Source organism: Leopardus geoffroyi, chromosome B3, assembly GCF_018350155.1.
Source record: "Leopardus geoffroyi isolate Oge1 chromosome B3, O.geoffroyi_Oge1_pat1.0, whole genome shotgun sequence".
Lineage (NCBI taxonomy): Eukaryota > Metazoa > Chordata > Mammalia > Carnivora > Felidae > Leopardus > Leopardus geoffroyi.
The window spans coordinates 105,511,488-105,534,666 of NC_059337.1; the positions used below are offsets into that span (position 1 = coordinate 105,511,488).

Sequence of the window (23,179 nt, forward strand, 5' to 3'; positions counted from 1 at the left end):
GGGGGCACGGGCTAGCAGTGTTCAGGTGCTCAGCGGGCAGCGCTGCGCGCTAGGAGTTGACCGAAGTGAATCAACTTCAATTCTCATGTGAGGCAACAGGGGCCTGACGGAGGATCCAGTTCCAGCTACCCAGATTCCTGACACACTGTGATGTGCCTGAGTGGGTGTCGTCGGCACAGGGACGGGAGCGCGTTTGGGTAAGGGGTTCCGAATTTGGAGTGCGACAGACCTGGTTCCAACAGAGCTCGGCTACTCGGCGGCCGTGAGACCTCGCACGCTCGTCCTCTCGAGCCCCCGGTTTCCCCCTCGCTCGGCCCGCCGCGGCGCGAGGCGTCGACGCGCCGCTCCGCAAGCCTGCGGCCGGACGCCCAGGAAGCCCCGAGGCCGGGATGGGTGCCGCGCCGACGCCCCCTGGCGGCCGGCTCCCCGCCCTCGCTGGCCCGCGCCCAACGCTCGGCTCCTGGACGCCGGCGGCCGGATGCCCTACGTCCGCACCGTCCTCTGCCTCCTGGCGGCTCTGGCTGCCGGTGGCGCCGTCGCCTTCCTCGGCTACTGTGTGTACTTCGACCGGAAGCGGCGTGGAGACCCCGCGTTCAGGCGCCGCCTGCGGGACAGTGAGTGCGACGGCTGCGGCGGTGGCGCGGCCGGGCGGGCGGCTAGCCGGCCCACGGGGTGAGGGCTTCGCGGGGCGCACGCGGGCGTCGGGATGGCTCCCGAGTGGCACGTGCCCGGTTGTGTTTGCAGAAAGAAGAGCCCAGCACCAGAAGGCTGAGGGACGGGGCGCCCAGGTGAAGTGCTTAGCGACGCCGAGGTGGCGTTATAGTGCGTAACCTCCCCGCCGTGCAGATTCTGGCTCGGCGTCAGGGTCCCAGTCTGGTGCTTGAGCGGGCATTTCGGAGCGCCCTTCCGCCTGCCTGCCCGCCCCCGGCTTACATGCGGGCGTAGTTTTTAATTGCTTACGAAAGAAAAGGAAGGAAAGAAGAACCATTTGGGGTTATGACAAAGCTCATCCCGCTCTAAAAAGAGAATTCTTGGGGACAGCAAACATAAAACATAAAAAGTCTCCAGATAGACCAGACTGGAGCTGAAGTGACTGGCAGTAGAGTTGATACTTTGGGTCAAGGATTGTCCACTGTACCTACCTTTAAAGACCAGCCCTGGGCTTGGTACCAGTGATGACGCCATCCTGCGATGCTGGTTACCTTCATGAACCAGGCTGACGCAAAGCATAGCGTGCCTCTGAACACCACCACCCACTGCCCCGCCAACCGCTCGTCGTGCCCATTGCCAAATCTACAAGCACTGTTAATACCCTAGGCAAGAAAACAAATTGGCACATGGGAAGCTATGTTTGCTGTAGTTAATTACACTAGGACTTCCGCTATGTGTACGTAGAAGCTAGGTCAAATATAGATGAAAGTTATTACAAGCATCTCAACTTAATTTCAATATGCCATGTATTTTTTTAATCACCTAAAATTGTTAACTCCATTTTGAGTTGTTTTAAATATTAAAAAGAACAACTATGTTTATCATACTTTGGATTTAGAGACTGGGTGCAAGATAGTTTTTTTTTTTAAATAAAAATTAAATAATTTTGATCAGTAACCCTATACCTTACATTCATTACTCATGGCTAAATATTTCGTGAATCTTTTAGTTATGGGATCCAGCAAAGAATGAAAAATTGCAAGAACTTTTTCTGCAAGAGGTACAAATGGGAGAACTTTGGTTATCCAGAGGTGAGAATGTAGACATTTTTTTTGTAAGCGGTTACTTTTGATAATATAGGTTCAAAAAATATTTGATTAGTATTTGTATGTCAAAAAACTTAACTAGCTAGCTGTGTTAACTAAGCTGCTTTTTAGTTAAAGAGAAACTGCCCCAGCATTTTTGCTTGATTCCACTGTTCATCCCTACCATATTATACTGAGCATTCAGGTTGATGGTGCAGTCTAGGAAATGGGCAGATGGAGAAGCAAAGCCAAATACAGTTAACACATCATTTATCATCAGGTACAATTCTAAGTAAATGAACTTTCCAAATTACTAAATGTTGTATGAATTAAAATTTTAAAAAGTTTGAACTGTTTTATAAAAGTTTTCCTGCATTTTGAAGAGTATTCTTAATAAAATAATTACTATTTTTTTTAAGTTCATTTATTTGAAAGAGTGAGGGAGGGACAGAAAGAGAGGGAGACAGAGAATCCCAAGCCGACTCTGTGCTGTCAGCACAGAGCCGGACTTGGGGGCTTGATCTCACAAATCCCAAGATCATGACCTGAGCCAAAATCAAGAGTTGGATGCTTAACCAACTAAGCCATCCAGGCACCCCAATAATTATTTAAAAAAAATTTTTTTAAACGTTCATTCATTTTTGAGAGATGGAGAGAGACAGAGCTTGAGTGCGGAGGGGCAGGGAGAGAGGGAGACACAGAATCCAAAGCGGGCCCCAGGCTCTGAGCTGTCGTCACAGAGCCTGATGCGGGGCTCAGACCCACGGACCATGAGATCGTGACCTGAGCTGAAGTCAGATGCCCAACTGAGGCACCCAGGTGCCCTAATAATTACTTATTGTTGATGATAAATCATTGTAAATGACCATTTTTGTATGTTTAATATAGTGATGTATGTAGGGGCTACCTTGGACTTAATGGCCATGAACTGTATTTTGAATTATAATTTATCCCAACCTATTTCCACATAGATTTAAGAAGACTTCACAATATTGTCAGGTAAAATGATGGTAGATGATGTAAGTATTTTATAAATATTGTGTATAGTAATCATGTCTTTGTTCTGGTGCTAAACCCTGGGAAGGAAAGTAATTCGCTTTTAGGCTTCTTATGTAAGGGATGAATGATGTTGCTGGATAAATGAGCATTATACCCATTTATGTGTCTTTCTTTCAAGTTTTGCAAATTTCCTCTCATCATAGTGCCTGTACCTATTTTGGCTCTTTTGATTGTCTTTTTTGAAAAAATTTTGTTTTTTACCTGCATTTAAGAGGTAGCATCCTCCAGAATTTATGAAAACAAAGTCAGGATCCTGGACAACAGGTAGCAATACTCATGATTTTTACTTTAATTCAGTGGCTTAAAACCATGATAAAGGTTTTGAGAAATGAAAAAAATATTCAGAGTTATTGCATATTAATCATTATAATTTGAAATTTTAATATTCAATATTAGTCTTTTAGGAAGTTTTATAAGTGGGCTAAAAATATCTTAAATATTAATGACAAAATTAATAGTTAGAACTGACTTAAATGATATAAACAGAAGTAATTTTTTTTATTCATTGATTTTTGAGAGAGAGAAAGTGTGAGCAGGTGAGGGACAGAGAGAGAATCCCAAGCAGGCTCCACACTGTCAACACGGAGCCTGATGTGGGGCTTGAACCCACGAACCGTGAGATCATCATTATCTGAGCCAAAGTCAGACACTTAACTGACTGAGCCACCCAGCTGCCCCTAAACAGGAATGGTTTTATACAAGGAAGTAAAGCATAAGTTTTAAGGACCTTCGTTTGCACAGGGCTTTTTGAATATTCTGGGAGGAGTCCTACCAATTTTGTATTCATAATTTTATCATCTTTTTATTTCCTTTTTTTCTTTTTTATATTCTTTGTCTTGGGGCGCCTGGGTGGCTCAGTCGGTTAAGTGTCCGACTTCGGCTCAAGTCATGATCTCGTAGTCCGTGAGTTCAAGCCCCGCGTCGGGCTCTGTGCTGACGGCTCAGAGCCTGGAGCCTGTTTCAGATTCCGTGTCTCCCTCTCTCTCTGACCCTCTCTGACCGTTCATGCTCTGTCTCTCTCTGTCTCAAAAACAAATAAACGTTAAAAAAAATAAAATTTTATATTCTTTGTCTTAAAAGGGCCCCCAGGGGTGCCTAGCTCGCTCATTCAGTAGAGCATGTGACTCTTGATCTCCGGGTCATGAGTTTGGACCCCACATTGGGGGTAGAGATTACTTAAAAAAATAAAATCTTTTAAAAGAAAAGGCCCCCCCCCAAATATATAAACTAGGGGCCTCACAAAATATGGATTCTTAGATGTGGATACTGCTTGGACATAGGGGGAAATTAAAATAGAATCTTTGGGTTTTAACATTTTTTGAATTGGGATAGTGTAAATATGGAGAGAAAAGTAGGAATTATAAATTAAAAAGTTACTTTATGACACATCTTTATTCACTTTGTTTAAGAGTCTTCATGTCATAGAGGTGAATATGTTACAAATATTGAGATGATTAAAACAAAAATTGCAAACTTATGTTTTAAAAGTTTTACCTCTTAAGGATAACATATTTCTGTTAAATCCTTAAATTGGTTAGTTATTTAAGGGTTATGTATGTCCCTATTTTACTTCTAATGGAGTTCTCATCTTTTGCTTACTTAAAATCCCACCAAACCCCAAACCAATTAAATAAAAATTTCTGGGGTGGGACTCAGGCATCAATATTTTTAAAACGTCCCTAGGTTATTATAATACACTGAGGACCAGCATTCTAATATGATTTTTCACCTAGTTTTCTGTAATCTTTTCCATTTTCTCCACTTTCTTCTGCCACCACCCCCAATTTTCGTTCCTTCGCTGTCAGGTAGTATAGTCCTCATCATGGTTGTGTCCACATAGGACCACAGAGCCAATAATTTTGATTGAAATTTCTGATTAGCTCATTTGATTGAATTTATTGGTTGGTTGACTTAGTTGACCACATGGATTTTGTGTCACATTAGCTCTATCAATTTGAGAGGAGGCACTATTATATCTTTTTCTTTAAAAGGTTCAATACGATCAAAGTATTTTGACTTAATGTGTCATGTCTATAAAGCTGTGATTTTATTAATTTAAAAATAAACCTTTCAGTGAAATACTAGTGCAGTATTCCATCTAAGAACTACCTTCTTTAAATGCCTACAAAGTTACTTAAAACCCAGCAATGAAAGTTTCTTAGGTTGAAAATGTAAAATTAGGTGTCTAGACACAAGACCTTTAACTCTTAAAACTTATGGAATATAGGCAAGGTTTGCTTTGTGAGTCTGAGTTAGGTCATGTTCTTCCGATGGTTTTTCAGTTTAAACTTCATACAAATCTGGGAACATTGTTTTCTGTCATGCACTTTTATCTTCAGATGACCAAGTATTTCAACCAACAAATGGAAAATGATGAAACACCTGAGAGGCAAGCACACTGTGTTCTCAAGGTTCAGAAAATTAGGTTCTATTACTAATTATGGCATTAAATAGTTCTGAAACTTTAAATCATTTCACTGATCTTTGCCTCAGTTTCTTAGAATGAAGTAGTGAGACTAAGTGTTTCCATGTTTTCACTCAAACAAATTCTATGATTGGGGTGCCTGGGTGGCTTAGTTGGTTAAGCATCCGACTCTTGATTTTAGCTCAGGTCATGATCCCACGATTCATGAGTTTGAGCCCCGCATCAGGCTTGGCGCTACTCAGAGCCTGCTTAGGATTCTCTCTCTCCCTCCCCCTCCCCCACTCTCTCTCAAACATTAACAAAAAATTCTACGATTAACTTCCACATTACACAACTTTTCATTCTTACTTTACAGCCAGTCATCCTAAAACTCATTTTAAAACTACTTAGAAGTCAAAGTTCATAAATCTCTTTTCTTCCCCTATATATGTAATTCATGTTACCCTAAACCCTGTTTTAAACTCATTGGTAATAGGATTTGTTTTTGAATTCTTATTTAGCCAGAACATCAGGTGTTTCATTTATATTTCATCAGTCACACATGTAGAGTTACAGATAACCTATCTTCTATCAGTAACAGCAGACCACAACATTTAAAAAATACTCAACACCCCTTTCTCGCAAACCCACATTGCAGAACATGCAAAGTAAGAATGTGCTTTTTTTTAAACATTATTTTTGAGAGTGAGTGTGAACGGGGCAGAGGCAGAGAGGGGGACAGAGAATCCAACGTGGCTGTGCACTGTCAGCACAGGGCCTGACACAGGGCTCCAACTCGCGAACCATAAGATCATGACTTTGGCCAAAGTCAGCCGCTTAACTGAGCCACCCAGACGCTCCCAAGAGTGCACTTTTTAATAGTAATTTGGATCATAAGACTATTCATCTTGCAGCTTGATCACAGTGAATCAAAAATTTTTAAATGTTTATTTTTTTTGAGAGAGACAGAGCGTGAGCAGGGGAGGGAGAGAGGAGACACAAAATCCGAAGCAGACTCGTCTCTGAACTGTCAGCATAGAGCCTGACGCAGGGCTCAAACCCACAAACTGTGAGATCATGACCTGAATCAAAGTCAATGCTTAAGCGACTGAGCCACCCAGGCCCCTCTGATCACAGTGAATCTAACAGCTCAGCATTTGTCCCATTTATAGTCTTTACTCTTTTTGTTTATTTTGAGAGAGCATGAACCAGGGAGAATCAGAAAAGAGTGGGAGAAGGGGAAAGAAAGAAAGGGAAAGAGAATCCCAAGCAGGCTTGTTTATATAGTCTGTAGTTTGATATGCTTTTTTCATTTTACTACTTGGTGTTTTCTTGGTAATTTGTGGAAGGTATATTTTGAAGAACGTTAAAATTTTGCTTTAAACCTTATCAATCTGTTTTAGGAGACCATCGATTGGGGGTTGAACATCTCAGCAATGCCCTTTTAGTGTGTGGACAACCAGAGGAACTTCTGAAGGTTTTCAAACACACACTCCCTCCTAAGGTATTTGAGATGCTGTTGCACAAAATTCCCCTTATTTGCCAGGTGAGCACGTACTTAATTGTCTTTGCTAAATTAACCATGTTAGGCTTGATTACATAAAAATAGCAGTTTGTGTGTGGATGGCCCAGGGTTTTAAATGAGTAAAATCTCTGAATTTTTGGTTGCTTTCTTGCCTTATGAGGGAAACAAGCATATTCTTTCATGTTCTTTAACTATAATGAATTGTTTATTTTGCTGAGTCTCCTAGATGTTTCAACATTAAAGATAGCATTAATATTTTGTTTTTGTACTTTCAAAGACACGACAATTAGTGACTGCAATGTCAACAGAAGCCTGTAAAATAAATGGTATTGTTAGTTATATGATGTAATAGCTTCAAAATTAGATGTAATACAGAAAACCTTAGTTTATCAAAGCAGAATACTTCTGGCTTCAAATAATATGACAAAACAGAAACCACTTTGATAATGTAAACATATAGGCTAATTATAATTAGTACTCTCTTAAGCGCAAGTTTAGATTGGTATCAAATGAAATCCATTCATAAGTCCATTTCTTAGTAGGTATTAGTCTATGTACATTTTCCAAACTGCTTGGTATACTTATGCATCAACTAGAATTTTCCTGCAGATGTTTGGATTTGTTTTAGGATTCCTTTAGCTCTAAGACACTACTATAACTTCGGTTCACTTTTTATTGCATTGATCACATGACATAGCTGAGAATACACTGTATATTGTTAGACTCTCAGCTTTTGGACAAAACAGAAAACACAGTCTTCACTAGAGCATAATAGTCAACTCTTAAACATTCCCAAGGTAATCTCAGATGGGATGTTTCCTGAAGATATACGAAAATATGGCTAGGATAAGAATGTGTAATACCCAACCTGATGCAAGAAGGGAGGCAAGAAAAGGATTGTGCATTGAAATTATTAGCAAGTAACTATTTTATGTATTTACCAGCAATTTGAGACAGACATGAATGAACAGGAATACTTGGAGGATGATCGTGATTGAAAAACATTTCAACGTATCCACAGTCCAGTCAGAATACTATGGTACTATATATAGTATAAACAACTGCTCAGTGATATTTCCATTTATTTTACTTTTAGTAATAAAAAATTTTTTCTATCTCATACATGATTGAACACATTATTTTGCTTTTAAAATTAACAGTCACAATTGAAGAAACAATGGTTTATTTATCTAATGAAGTTACCAAGCTGCTGAATCTTAAGGCCTCAACAAATGTTGCATCTTATTATTTTGATTGAACAATAAGACCTTCTATTTTGATTATTCATGGTAAATAGCAATTTTGTTTCTCTAGTTGTTTCCCACTTGCCAGACAGTCATGACAGTTTAACATGGTGGCTACTGCTTTCAGGGGATTCCATCAGATGAATCCTCATTTCCATCACAACAGCTGCTGGCAATGTTTCATCTAAAGTCCAGCCATCAGGACTCCTCTATCGTGGTTGGCCAAGGAGTCCTGCTTTGGCTGCCAGGGCTTCATTCTGCTGAATATGATATTCCTGAAATCTCATGGATATTCTTTGTGTCATTTTTAAATATTTCTGTAAGCAATGTTCTGAACAGGTGGTCTAGAAATAAAAAGAGAAGATCCAAGAGGCAACACAGAAATATTAATGGTTTTAAACAATGCATGTATTTTTACATAAACAACCAGTGGGTGCTTTTCTTTTCTTTGAATATATGAGAACTAAGTGGTATTGAGTAGTGAGTGATCATAGCTTTCAATCGTTAATAGTTTCATCCATTTACAAAAATTAATATATACTGAATGCCTACTAGTTTGTAAGCACTAAAAACAATGGTAATGTCCCTGCCTTTTGCATATCTTATTCTGATTGTTAAAACATAGGCCCAGTAGTTTGTTCCTTTTTAATGAGAAGCTCCATTCCCAATATTCTTAAATTTCAACACTTCTTTTTAACAAGAATATTATACTTAGCATTTTTCAAACTTTGTCATTTACTTAACAAGGACTTACTGATTGCTAGTTATATGTTCTTGGCATGAATGAATACCACTTTCAGCCAATATATAAATGTTTTGATGAGGGTATTAAAAGTTACGACTTCTGAGAGGATTAAGTTTTCAGAGTCCACCTATGCAATATGAGCCACCAAATTTAAGCTCTGCTTTTTCCAAAATTAACCTGAATTCTCAGGGTCAAGTTTCTCTAGCCAGGCCATCTTGACTGAAAGCTAATTAGTAAGAATCTTTGCCATGGAACAATAATTTAGCAAGCCCCAGGCATCTTATCTAAAAGAACCAAAATCTGCCATGGTACGGTAGGACTGTCATATTAAATTTGGGATCATTAAACTCAAGGCCATGGGTCTCGACTGCTTCAGTTCCTCTGAGCAATGGAACATAAAACCACATTCCTGTAATAACTAGGAACAAGCGAAATGGTGAGGGGGATCTCATTTCTATTGTTTATGACAAGCTTTCAGAGTTTTTAGTGGGCAGTGCTTTTCATACCTCTTCAGGTTTTACTTCTCTTGTTGTGAAGTCTTTAACGCAGTCCAAAAAGCAGGTTTCTGTAAGTTTATTGTAGGTTCCAAGAAATTCTTTAAACTACGAACAAATCAGAGCATTCTTTAATATTTGGTTTTTTAAAACAAAGATGTTTTGAAACTTTAATTACTGATGTTTTGTATTTGGGCAAAATACCCTGTTATACTTGAAATAAATTCTTTCCTTCACTCAGGTGGGTATAGTATGACCTGTAGAGTATGATCTATAAAACATAGTCAAATTTTCTAGTTAAATATTTTTTTTTGCATTATCTGTCAAATTATCTGAAAAAAAAAATGTTTCATATGATTTAAAATCAATTTTTGGAAATGAAATTTGAAGTTATTTTGTGAGATCACTGACTGACATGGTTGCACCCAGAAGTGCCTTAAATTTTTTGCAAAATTCTTTTTCATTAATTGTAATACCTTACCTGTTTTATCTGATCAGATTCTGGTATTTGTGCAGCCATATTCTTTTGATATGTTTATTAGTCACCTAATTTAAAAATTAAGGAAAAGTTAGTCTGTGAACAAATATTTTTTGGCTCACTGAAGAGTTAGGTATTAAAACAAATACAGGTTATTAAAAGAAATGAAGTTTACCTGAAATTATTTTCTTTATTTTATAAATTTCTAATGGGGTATGTAATTATATCCATCCTCCCAGGTCATTAATGGCAACAAGGAACGCTATAGTTTAGAATTAGATTTTTTTAATGCTGGCCGTGGGCCCCGTTTATCTAAATCTCGTTTTAAGACAGCTTGCTTTGCTACCTTGCAAAGTCACTTGCCACAGCCTCATTCCTAGTAGTTTTAAGGGAAACCAAGAGATCTCTGATGTCTTCTTCAAGTACATAACTATTCCACTGGTTCCTAATGTAACTCTGACCTAACATAACAACGATCCTTCTGTTATCGCTACATAAATACAAAGCTTCTATTAATTGTTCATAAGCACCATCCATTTATAAATCAACAACTATAATGAAAGATACTCAGTTTTCTAAAAGACTTTAACGGAAGTACAGGAGTTGTACATTCTGCAATTCAAAAAGTGTAATCACAGAGACTTATTAGAAACTTTTGAACCTATGACACTTGTGCTCTAACTTGGGGGCAACAGAGAAGTGAAGATAAGTCAAAAAAGCCTTTCTGAATTACTAGGATTTTCACATTGTTAAATGGAGAGCTCAGGCTCAGTTAATCCAGATATAACAACGTATCCCATTACTTACTTGTTCTGTTCTGGCTAGTTCTACAATAGATGAACATCTCATATGAAAGATTTATATAAAATAAAGCTTTTTAAAAGTAGAAATTAAACAGCATGAAAAGGGAAGAATAAGCAAATACTAACCATGTATACTGTAAACTAACAGAACTTGTAGGCATTATATTTAGCTTTGAGTTTTCTGATACTGAATGCAAACATGATAAACCGAAAGTGTGTATCACTCTTATAGACTTGCCAATTAATATCTAAAGTTGCTGTGAAAAGCAGGAAATTTTCATGAAGCTTATATGGAGATAAAACTAGGAAATTTCAGCACAGGACAAAGTGTACATTACTATCATGAAAAAAATTTTTCATTTTGATTAATTAATACAATCAGTAGTAATTCCATTGCAGCATTTCCAACCACGTATACACTTGCTCCTCTTTTGCATTTATTCTTTACTCCTCTTTTTTCCTTATCCTTAAGTTCATATTACTGACATTTTTTTCATATGCAAGGGAAAGTACTCATTCTTTTCTATCTGGTTTTTAAGATATTTATATTGTTTATTTTTGAGAAAGACAGAGTGTGAGTGGGAGAGGAGCAGAGAACAAGGGAGACACAGAATCTGAAACAGGCTCCAGGCTCTGATCTATCAGCACAGAGGCCAACGTGGGGATCGAACTCAAGCAACAGGGGATCATGACCTGAGCTGAGGTCGGAAACGTAACCGACTGAGCCAGCCAGGTGCCCCTGCTCTTCTTTTTTTTTAAATAATTTTTTTAACATTTATTTTTGAGAGACAGAGACTGACAGAGCATGAGTGGGAAGGGCAGAGAGAGAAGGAGACAGAGAATCCGAAGCAGGCTCCAGGCTCTGAGCTGTCAGCACACAGCCCAGTGCGGGGCTCAAACCCACGAACCATGAGATCATGACCTAAGCCGAAGTTGGACGCTTAACTGACTGAGCCAACCAGGCACCTGTCTACTCCAGATGTTCTAGCCTATAGTTTTCTTTGAAGTAATGATTCATAAAAAGTATAATTGTCTATACTTAAGAGAATCTTTGGCTTAGCAGTAACATGATATAGACCATCTTTGCTATTAAACCTCCTCTATATCCCTTACAAATAATGCAGTAGAGGTTTTAGGTTAGCCCAACATGAGGCAACTAGCGTTCCATAAACACTGAAAACGTTAACAAGAATGCTCTTTATTCCTATTTTATTTCACTTTGTAAACAACATACAGTTGACCCTTCAGCAATGTGTGTGTTAGGGGCACCAACCCGACACACAGTCAAAAATCCGCATGTAACTTCTGACTCTCCCAAAACTTAACTACTGATTGGCTACTGTTGATTGGAAGCCTTACTGATAGCATAGCCACTTAAGACATGTTTTGTATGTCATATGTATTATGTGTACTGTATTCTTACAATAAAGTAATCTAAAGAAAATGTTAATAAAATCATAAGGAAAAGACATTTATAGTACAGTACCGTAAAAAATCTGCATAAAAGTGGACCTGTGTAGTTCACACCCGTGTTGTTTTTCAGGGTCAACTGTATATGTTTTTACCACATAAACTACCTCAAAAATACCAACAGTTACTGCAGGTCACAATTTTTTAGGTGTTACTGTGCTGTTATAAAAAACCACTAACCAAAGAGACAGAGGATTCTATAAGTATGTCATACAATGCAGTTTAGGACTAGTGCTTCTGGGAAGATGGGAGTGAGAGATGTGCTTTTCCCAATTCCTCTCACTAAATACAACTAAAAGCCCTGGGCATTAAATATAAGACAAACCTGAGACTAAAAGGTGGAGAGAAGAAAGTGTATTGGCCAGGGCCCTTGGGAACTGAGAAACAAAATAGTGGTGAATTCTCTTTTTTGCAAAGAGTTAGAGCTGAAGAAGCCAGCAGTCAGCAGATGCCAATGGGAACAAAGCCCTCCATGCCCCCAAAGCTGGTCCTCTCTAGCCAAAGGGCCAGGAAAGGGGAAGCCTATAAGACAGAAAACTTAAAAAAAACATTTTTTTTGAACGTTTATTTATTTTTGAGAGACAGAAAGCATGGTGGGGGAGAGGGAGACAGCGAGGGAGACACAGAATCTGAAGCAGGCTCCAGGCTCTGAGCTGTCAGCACAGGGCCTGATGCAGGGCTCGAACCCACAAACTATGAGATCATCATGACCCAAGCTGAAGTTGGATTCTTAAGGCGCCCCAAGACAGAAAACTTTTAAACGATAATAGCTATACTCCAGGCAAACAAAAAAAATTGTGGCCTGCATCCCCAACCAGCCCCCCTCTCCCCCACCTCCAATCAACTTAAGCCAAAGCTGGGAGCCTAGACTTCCACCCTTCCTAGGCTGTAATAAGGCATTCCAACCCCTACACTTCAGAGAAGGGAGATTAGGAAGCAAGGACTTCTTTCCTTCCTGGGCATTGTGGGCCCTTCACCCCCAACAGGTGTCAGTGGAAACCACATGAGGTGTGGGGATATCTACCTCAATTGGCAGTAATGAGGTACCCTCTCCCTCCTCTCCAGGTGGTAACAAAGGAGGCCTCTTTGAGATTCAAGACTAGCTTTACTGTCATATGGTAATTAGTCCACATTCTTTCCTCTGGTGTCAGTGGAGACAGTGGGAGCAGTAATGAGACATGCTAGTCCCTCTAAGCCAGAGTGATACCAATGGAGGCCTACTAGAGAGCCCTAACTCCTACAGTTGCCCTGGCAGTAATGAGGAGCACACCAACCCCCACACACCTTAAGTGACAGAGTGAGAAACCTGGACTTCTACTCTACACCTAGCAGTACCTGCCCCCACTTCCGCTAATGGGAGTAGTGTCAAAAGGAGCCAGCTAGAAGAGAAAGTTTAAACAAGATCTGGAGCCTCATAATACAATATGTAAAATGTCCAGGTTACAATAAAAATTCACTCATCATACCAAGAACTAAGAAAATCTCAAACTGAATGAAAAAAGACAGTTAATATGTATCCAACCCTGAGATGACAGATTTAGAATTATCTGACAAAGATTTTAAAACTATTATAAAAAACACATCAATGAGCAATTATGAATATGCTTGAAACAAACAAGACATTAGAAGAACCCAATGAAAATTTCAAGAGGTGAAAAATAAAACAACCAAAATAAACTGAACAGATAGATTCAAGAAGCGAATGAATGCAAAGAGCATAAACGCAAAGAAGTCTACCTCAGGATGTCACAGCCAAACTTCAAAAAACTAAAGATAAAAATTTTTGAAAGCAGCAAGTGAAAAAGTGACATTTCACCTGCAGGGGAAAACAATCAGGATGACATCAGTCAATCTAGAAATCTGTATCTAGCAAAAATATACCTCAGGACTGAAGGGGAAATCAAGACATTCTCAAATGAAAGAAACTAAAATTTGTTGCCAGCTGACCTACCCTAAAAGAAGGATTAAAGTTCTAAACAGAAAGGAAATGGTAATAGGAGACGTGGAACATCAAGAAGAAGGGAAAAAACAGTAATAACAGTACTGTAATAATTTGTAATAACAAATGTAAGTAAGTACAATACATTTTCCTTCTCTTCTTGAGTTTCCTAAATTGTGTTTTTCACATTTGAAGCAAAAATTATAAGACTGTCTAATGTGGTTCTAAATGTATATTATAAATGGTGAAGGTAAAAGGAGGTAAAGTTTCTACACTTTACTGAAACAGGTGTTGACACATTAGACTGTGATAAGCTATGTATATATCATGTAGTACCTAGAGCAATCACTAAAAAAGATACATAGGGAGACACACTCAAAAATACTATAGATAAATCAAAATGAAATTCCAAAATATACTCAAGTTATCCACAGAAAGGCAAGAAAAACAGAAAACAAAAATTAAAATAGCAACTTTAAGCCCTAATAAACAATTACATTAAATATAAGCAATAGTCAATTAAAAGAGATTGGTAGAATGGATTAAAAAACATGACTAACTATATGTTATCTATCAGAAACTTACTTCAAATATAATGATTGAAAATAAAAAGGATGAAAAAAGATCTGTCAAGCAAACAATCAAAAGAAAATAGTCCATATGTTAATATCAGACAAAGTAGGTGTCAGAGCAAAGGAAATTACAAGACAGAAAGGGACGTTCAGGATTAATCTACCAAGAAAACATAGCAGTTTGCACCAAACAAGAGAGTTGCACAATGTACAGAGTGAAAACTAATAGAACTGAAAGGAAACAGATCTAGTTGGGGACTTCAAAATCCCTCTCTCAACAATTAATAGAACTGGACAGAAATTTTACAAGGATATAGAAAAACAACACCATCAACCAACAGGAATCAGTCAACATTTATAGAACATTTTACCCAACACCACAGGATACATATTTTTATCAAGAGCCATGAAACACAGACCAGGACCACATTTCTGAAACCACAGAAAACTTCCTGGACCACAAAAGCAGCCTCAACAAATTTTAAAAGAATTGAAATCACACAGAATGTGTTCTCTGACCACAAAAGAATCAAACTAGAAATTAGTAACAAAAAGAAAATCTCCAAACATTTGAAAAAAATACTTCTTTTAAAAGTTTATTTATTTTTGAGCAGGGCGGGGCGGGGAGAGAATCCCAAGCAGGCTCCATGCTGTCAGCACAGAGCCGAATGCGGGGCTCTATCTCACGAATTGTGAGATCACGACCTGAGCTGAAATCAAGAGTCGGATGCTCAAATGACTGAGCCACCAGGTGCACCTGGAAAATAAACTACTTCTAAACAATACATGGGTCAAAAGAGAAGTCTCAGAGAAATTTTTAAAAAATTACTGAACTGAATGAAACTGAAAACAAAACATATCAAAATTTGTGGGGCACAGCTAAATCAGCCACGAGGAAAACTGGCACCTAAAGGCATTCACTAGAGAATAGTAAAGGTCTCATATCAATAATCTAAACTTTCACTTCAAGCACCTAGAAAAAGAAAAGCAAAATAATGAAGAGCAGAAATTAATGAAAACAAGTGCAACAGATAATAATCAAAGAAACAACGAGCTGGTTCTCTGAACAAATATTATAACAAACCTCTAGCAAGGCTAATAAAAAATCGCATTATCATTATAAGGAATGAAACTGGATATATTACCATAGGCCATGCAGACATCAAAAGGGTAATAGCACTACAAACAACTCCATATATAGAAATCTAACAACCTTGGGAATGCAAGCTGGTGCAGCCACTCTGGAAAACGGCATGGAGGTCCCTCAAAAACTAAAAATAGAACTACCCTACGACCCAGCAATTGCACTACTAGGCATTTATCCAAGGGATACAGGTGTGCTGTTTTGAAGGGACACATGCACCCCCATGCTTATAGCAGCACTATCAACAACAGCCGAAGTATGGAAAAAGCCAAATGTCCATCGATGGATGAACAGATAAAGAAGATGTGGTATATATATACAATGGAGTATTACTCGGCAATCAGAAAGAATGAAATCACGCCATCTGCAACTACATGGATGGAACTGAGGGTATTATGCTAAGTGAAATTAGTCAAAGAAAGACAAAAATCATATGACTTCACTCATATGAGGACTTTAAGAGATAAAACAGATGGACATAAGGGAAGGGAAACAAAAAATATAAAAACAGGGAGGGGGACAAAACAGAAGAGACTCATAAATAGGGAGAACAAACTGAGCGTTACTGGAGGAGTTGGAGGGGGGGATGGCTAAATGGGTAAGGGGCACTAAGGGGGAATCTACTCCTGAAATCATTGTTGCACTATATGCTAACTAATTTGGATGTAAATTAAAAAAAAAAAAAAAAAAAAAAAGAAATCTAACAACTTATTTATGAACTTGTATTATCCTGATATCAGAACCAAAGACCGTACGTAAAATTACAGTAAAATATCCTCATCAAATAGACATAAAAGTATGTGACAAAATAATAACAAATGTAATTCAGCAATATATGAAAGAATTATTCACCTTGAATAAGTGGGTTTACTCTAGACATACAAGGCTGCTTCAGGATTTAGAGAAAAATCATTAGATCATATCAATTGATGCAGAAATACCATTTGACAAATTCAACACCCATTCATGATTAAAAAAAACTTTGAAAAATAAGAAAAGAGAACTTCTTCAACTTCATAATGAGTATCTACAAACAACTATAAGTAACAGTAAAAGGCTAAATATTCTCCCCTAAGATTGTGAGCAAGGCATGAGATCTGCTCTTACTACTCTTAATATACTGCTGGAAGTTCTACCCAGTGCAGTAAAGCGAGAAAATAAAATAAAACATACAGATGGTAAAGGAAGAAAATAAATTGTTTCTCTTTGCAGATGAGATAATTGTGCACATAGAAAATCCCAAGGGATCTATAAAGAAACTCTTAAAACTATCTCTATATACTTGCAATGAATATGCCAACAATGAAAAGTATAATACCGTTAACAGTCACTCAAGAAAAATTTAGCAGTGGGGTGCCTGGGTGCCTCAGTCTGTTAAGCGTCCGACTATGGCTCAAGTCATGATCTCACTGTTTATGAGTTCCAAGCCCTGCAACCAGTTCACTGCTGTTAGTGCAGCACCTGCTTTGGATCCTCTGCTTCCTCTCCATCTGCCCCTCCCCCGCTCATGCTCATGTGCTCTTCTCTGTCTAAAATAAATAAATAAACATAAAAAAAAAAAAAAAAACCCTTAAAAAATTTAGGGGTAAATCTAACAAAGCATGTATAGCACTTGTATGCTGGAAAATATAAAATGCTGATGAAAAAGAATTGAAGACCTAAATAAATGGAGGGACATACTGTATTCATGGATTGGAAGATTCAACATAGTAAGGATGTCCATTTACCCAGAATTAATATACAGGCTTAATGTAATTCCTATCAGGTCCCAGTGAAATTTCCTGTAAATATAGACAAATTTATTTTAAAATTTATATTACCAAAGGGATTAAAATAGTAAAACAAATTAAAAAAACGAGTAAAATGGGAGGAGGTCTACTTGATTCTAAGACTTATAGAGTTACGGTAATCAGTATAGTGTGCTATGAGTGGAGAGGTAGACATAGTTCAGTGAAACAGAACAGAGAACCCAGAATTAGGGTTACATAAATATGCCCAACTAATTTTTAGTAAAGGTGCAAAAGCAATTAAGTGAAGGATAGCCTTTTCAACAAATGGTGCTAGAGCAATTATATATCCATAGGAAAAAATTTAGCCTCGAAATCTCTCACTTATGTGTGAGTTATATAAAAATTAACTCAAGATGGATCAGGAACTTAATAAAACATAAATTATTAAAATTTATAGTGACAACACCAAATACTGGGGAGTACGTGGAAAAACTGGATCACTCACTTAGTGGTAATGTAAAACTGTAATGTCACTGCAGTGAACAGTTTGGCAGTATTTTAGAAAATTAAACATGCAACTACCAAATTACCCAGCAATTGTATTCTTTGGCATTTATCACAGAGAAATGAAAACTTACGTTCACACAAAAACCTTTACATGAATAGCTATGGAAACTTTATTTGTAACAGTCAAAAACTGGAAACCATCCAGATGTTCTTCAGTAAGTGAACGGTTAAATTGGTACACCAATGCCATGGAATAACTCAGCAATAAAAAGGAATGAGTTTTTTCTTCAGACTTAAATTCTAGTAAATATAGGCTATAATACTGTTTTCAGTAGAATTTAGTGATTCATCACTTACATGTAACACCCAGTGCTCATCACAACAGCTGTACTCCTTAATGCCCAACCCCCACTTGGCCCATCCTCCCACCCAACACCCCTCCAGCAACCTTCAGTTTGTTCTCTATAGTTAGGAGTCTATTAAGATTTCCCTATTTTTTTTTCCCCCCTTCCCCTATGTTTATCTGGTTTCTTAAATCCACATAAGTGAAATCATACAGTATTTGACTTTCTCTGACTTACTTCAGTTAGCAAAATTCACTCTAGGTCCATCCATGTCGTTCCAATTGGCAAGATTTCAAAAAAGGAATGAGTTATTGATGCACACAAATTGGAGGAATCTCCAAAGAATGATGCTGAGTGAAAAAAGCCAATCCCAAAATGTTATATGCTGTTTGATAACCCTGGTCTCTGCATGACTGGTACTGGTAATTGGTAATCTTGTAATTCAAGTGAGGATCAATGTTATATATATATAACATTCATGAAATGACAAACTTACAGAAATAGAGAATATATTAGTGGTTGCCAGGGGTTAAGGCGGGGACAGCGGTAGGAGGGAATTAAGTATTGCTATAAAAAGATGAAGAGACTTCTGTAATGGAAATGTTCTGTATCTTGACTGTATCATCAATATCCGGGGTGTGATATTGTATGTGATATTTTGTAACACGTTACTATTGTGGAAAAGTGGGTAAAGGGCACAAGGGAACTCTGCATTTTCCCCTATAATTGCATGTGAATCTACAATAATCTCAAAATAAAAAGTTTAATATAAAAAAAAAAGGTTGCTCAGCTGTCTAATCCTTGCCAAAGAGCGAGATGCAGTGTGCAGTGTAGTGTTAGCAAATGTCCAGAACTAAATTTCTTTTGGCTTCTCACTCAGAAAACAGCTTGAAACGATCCAAGAACTGGTAAAATAACTTTTGTGAAAATAGGTGTTAAATGAAACCGCTGTTTTACGAGAACTTTAAAAAATACAAGAGCAATAAAATATGCATTATGGAGCTTGGTTTACCAACAGGCCTCTAGCTGAAATGACAAAAGGACATCAATAAGACTGAGCCTTTTGAATTGTTGAATTGTACAGTAAACTCACTGTACAAGACATTGATGTTTCTACACACAGAAAACAAAAACAGATGATTTCCTTACTTATAAAAACCTTAGAAATTTGCATGTTTGCAGATTGTGATGTCAAAATCCAGTTCTTTTTCCTACTCCTATCCTTTTATTTCTTCAGGTTAAAATTCATATATAATCACTTTTTAACTAGAGTTAAGAGAGGCAGGTCTGAAATATTTAAATGTTAAGTTTCAGACTGGTAACACTGTGCTGATTCTACCCCACTTGCCCCTTAGTATATACACAACTCATGGTGACAAATGATGGTTGTTATTGGGAAGTCTTTACCAATGCATAGATGAGGAATGCTCCAAATGTTCTTGGTATGAATTTTATTTAAAAATTATTTTCTTGGTATTATTTTTAATATACAGTCATTAACAGTATATATCTCCTCTTGAAATAAAGTTTGTCATATTATGAGTAATCTATTTCTTGAGAATTTGGAAAAGAAAAATAGTTCCACTACTCAATTCCCAGATCTACAACTGAACTCAAGAGCTAACAGTTGGTTTTCTCAAGTCTGCCTAAATCTCCAAAGCTCTTCTCTGTCTGTAGTCACGGATATACTTAATTACAGGCATTTGCTCCTAGAAAATATTGGAGATGACGGAGTGAATGATTTTCACATTTACTTGCTAGTCTGGTGTCTTCTATGTCTTGAAGCATTCTGTTTTCCAGTTATTTAATCCTAAATCATGCTAATTAACAAAGTCCAACAGCCACACACACCACCTGATGATGAAAACAGGTAGAAATAATGGGGTTGTCCTTTGATTTAGTCCTAATTTTCAGCTATTACAGCAAATGTTAGTTATTGTAGAGGCAAATATTCAATCAGAGGTTACCTTATGGTTATATCTCTGACACCTAGAGAGAGAAGGAAGGGATGAGTTCTAGAATCTCTGGCTTAGGTCTTGGGAATGATCACAATACTGTTATTTTTGTGTCAAAATATATAATAAAACCAGGGAACTTAAGAATAAAGAGATTTTATCAGTCATCAATTCAAACCTTTTCTGATGCATGAGTTTCCTTTTTGTTCTGGAAAATTAGTTGTCCAACCTTTGCTTGAATGTCTCCAATGAAGCCTGATTTCTTACCTGAAAAATGAGGGGATTACAGTATGACTGCTGAGGCCCCTTCAAGCTCTGTTTGATGAATTGTAAGCTTCTGACGGCTAAATTATTTTCAATAAGTGAAATTAGTTTCCTCAATCTATTCTGAGGTTGTAATTCCTTGGCAGATGTATTATGAGATGTATTAAAAATACTTAAGATCCTTATCTTCCCAGGTAGTATGTTTAGGTAAACACAAGACAAACAATTCCCAGAAAATTTTGAATATAAAAAAACAAACAAAAAAGCCCCCAACTAACCACGATTTAACAGGGGAGATGAACTTTCTTTTTTGGAACCCTATGCAGATTTGTACCAGTTCTGGAGCCAAATTTCTACTTCTGTTCAAACTTAGTTTGCAGTAAGTTATTCTACTGATGTCCTTGTCCTCAGCCATTGTCACAATACCTGATCCTGGTCTCTGCATGACTGGTACTGGTAATTGGTAATCTTGTAATTCAAGTGAGGATCAAGAATGGATGATAAAACTACTGGGTGACAGTTGGAGAACAGGATATATCCATGGTCTCAAAGTATCTCCACAAGTTACTTTTCATCAAAGAAAAATGGTCCTTTTATATGGCAAAGATCTGGCAGTCACCACCATAACCAGTAAAGACACATATCAACTGTGTGGTATTCTTGCCAAAAATGTTTGATCTGATTCTGATCATGAGGGAGTAATTAGGAAAATCCACAATGTGGGACAATTTGTAAGACACCTAGACTAGTCTTTTCAAAAAGTTAAAGCCATAAAGAAAAGTAATAGAAGGCTGCTGTAGATGAAGTGACTAAAGAGTCATGACAACTAAGCAATGTGTGAACTTCGGACCTTGAATCAAAAAAAATATTTGAGTTAAAAATAAAGACATTTTTGGGATAATTGGAGAAATCTGAATATGTTACCTTATTAGGTGTGATAATCTTATTGTGGCTATGTAACAGATTGTTCTTTTTTTCTTATTTTTGAGACAGAGAGAGACAGACAGACTGTAACTGGAGGGAGGGGCAGAGAGAGGGGGAGACAGGGGATCCAAAGCCAGCCGGCTGTGTGCTGACAGCAGAGCCCAGAGAGCCCAAGGGGGTACTTGAACCCACAAACTGTGAGATCAGGACCTGAGGGGGAGTTGGAAGTCAGAGGCGTAACCCACTGAGCCACCCAGGCACCCCTGTAATAGACTGTTCTTAAGGAGATATATGGTGAAGAAATTAGGGTTAAAGGTCATCATGTCTGAAACTTACTTACAAACAAACCAGCAAAAAAGGTGTATCTACTTACGTAGGTATGTATGGAGCTAGGAGAGTGGGAAACCAGAAGCAAGTAAAGATGTTAACAAAACAAAAGAAATGAAAGAAAACAATCTTGTGAGCCATGTTTTTTGTTTCAGGGCTATCGGTGTCTTTGATAGGTCAGATGTCTAAACTGAATTGAACTAACTTGTCTGATGAGTATAAAATAGGACTCTGCCACATCTGAGCAGGTTTAGGAAGTTATGTCCGATTAACTGGCAACTCTAACTCAACTTATTATTAAGCAGAGCAAAAATTACTTTTGAAAGATTATTGCTTTTGGGTTTAAAGCATGGCTTCCAGGCCTGAAACATAAGCCCATGAGTTAGACTAGATGGGGGCAAGACTACTTGGGTTTCAGGTCTGATACAAAAAGGTTTGTAAGATCCAAATCAAATCATTTATCCAAGTCATTTTAATAAGTTTCTACGCCTATGGTCACACCTTGTAGACTGCAGGGGAAAGGTCACTTTTTAATATTTAAGCTTCACCTAGAAAATAAGGGAATTAAGTCATCTTCAAAGTCTCTGACACTGTCAATCTTTTAATTCACCTACATTAAAACAAATTGTGGACAAACAGGTACCTTAGAGCCCATTTATGAAGAGAGAAATGTAACTGAAATAATTACAGAAACTTATTAAGAATAATTAAAAGGTTCTCCAAAGCTGAGCCCTTAAGGTCCCCTTTAATCCTAGGGATTTTTCTATGAAAGTTGACAGCGGAGATGTAAAAATAAAGAAACTCTGCTATATAGCTTTTACAGATTACACTTCTTGCTTTGATTAACCGCTTTAAAAACCTTTAGGAATGCGTAAAAGGAAACGTCTAAATAGTGCGTTCTCAAAAATTAGCAAATCAGATAAGGGGTGTTTGTCCATGGTATTCTGTCTGTAGAGAAGATTTTTCAGTTAAAAAGAGGGTCTCTTGCCTGTCAGCTCAAGGTCACTGCGTGGATGCTTTACAATCTAACTCACTGTTCCAAAACAAGACACTGACTCCCCAAACCCGGGCTGGAGGAGGCTCAGGGCCTCAAATTCCGACCCTCACCCCGGTAGCACGAGAAGGTCCCCGGGAAGGTCCCAAACCTGCTCTGGGGACGCAGTCTCCGCAACCCGCCCCCACCTCCCCACAGTCCCAAGTACACGCGGAGGCCTCCTCCAGAGACCCCTTCCACCTTTCCGGAGCGTAGTCTCCCGCCCCCCGCCTGGGAACCCGGGATTCTAAGGGCAGAGAAAAGAGACCATACTTAAGCACAGGCTCTCGCATCCGACACCAGTGCGAGGCTGGGGGGCTGCGCTGCCAGTCCAGTCTAGGGGCGGAGGGTCTGGGTCAGGGCGGGCGCCGCAGCCGCTGGATGGAAGAGAACACGTGGGAGAGGCGATGTCAAATAGCCCTTAGACTTTTCGACGCGGATTCGTTATAACGCAGGAACTCTAGAGGGAAAGCCGCTATCCC

At 38.2% G+C, this 23,179-nt stretch overlaps 2 protein-coding genes across 4 annotated transcripts; one reads left to right on the forward strand and one right to left on the reverse strand.

The window, feature by feature from the left end:
• The first annotated feature begins 309 nt into the window (after window positions 1–309).
• Window positions 310–7,844, forward strand: TOMM20L (translocase of outer mitochondrial membrane 20 like). The gene is made up of 5 exons (XM_045451115.1): window positions 310–614; window positions 745–788; window positions 1,661–1,742; window positions 6,603–6,745; window positions 7,669–7,844. Exons 1-5 carry the CDS (start codon window positions 479–481, stop codon window positions 7,720–7,722), a joined length of 459 nt encoding a protein of 152 aa, XP_045307071.1. The 5' UTR covers window positions 310–478; the 3' UTR covers window positions 7,723–7,844.
• TIMM9 (translocase of inner mitochondrial membrane 9) lies at window positions 7,384–23,166 on the reverse strand. Of its 3 annotated transcripts, XM_045451114.1 has the most exons (6): window positions 22,971–23,166; window positions 20,328–20,416; window positions 17,341–17,394; window positions 9,689–9,753; window positions 9,220–9,315; window positions 7,384–8,312 (listed from the first exon to the last, which is right to left on the reverse strand). In XM_045451114.1, exons 4-6 carry the CDS (start codon window positions 9,725–9,727, stop codon window positions 8,178–8,180), a joined length of 270 nt encoding a protein of 89 aa, XP_045307070.1. In that variant the 5' UTR covers window positions 9,728–9,753; window positions 17,341–17,394; window positions 20,328–20,416; window positions 22,971–23,166; the 3' UTR covers window positions 7,384–8,177. The 3 variants fall into 3 exon arrangements, with proteins under 3 accessions (XP_045307070.1, XP_045307068.1, XP_045307069.1); XM_045451112.1 differs by lacking the exon at window positions 17,341–17,394 and having other exon boundaries at window positions 22,971–23,157; XM_045451113.1 differs by lacking the exons at window positions 17,341–17,394; window positions 20,328–20,416.
• Window positions 23,167–23,179: the final 13 nt, after the last annotated feature.

Coding starts and splice junctions, on each gene's coding strand:
- TOMM20L (XM_045451115.1), top strand. CDS start 479: ATGCCCTACGTCCGCACCGTCCTCTGCCTCCTGGCGGCTCTGGCTGCC. Junction 615..744: donor CAGGCGCCGCCTGCGGGACA/GTGAGTGCGACG, acceptor TTGTGTTTGCAG/AAAGAAGAGCCCAGCACCAG. Junction 789..1,660: donor CTGAGGGACGGGGCGCCCAG/GTGAAGTGCTTA, acceptor TGAATCTTTTAG/TTATGGGATCCAGCAAAGAA.
- TIMM9 (XM_045451113.1), bottom strand. CDS start 9,727: ATGGCTGCACAAATACCAGAATCTGATCAGATAAAACAG. Junction 9,316..9,688: donor AATCTGATCAGATAAAACAG/GTAAGGTATTAC, acceptor ATTTGTTCGTAG/TTTAAAGAATTTCTTGGAAC. Junction 8,313..9,219: donor GAGAAGTAAAACCTGAAGAG/GTATGAAAAGCA, acceptor TTTTATTTCTAG/ACCACCTGTTCAGAACATTG.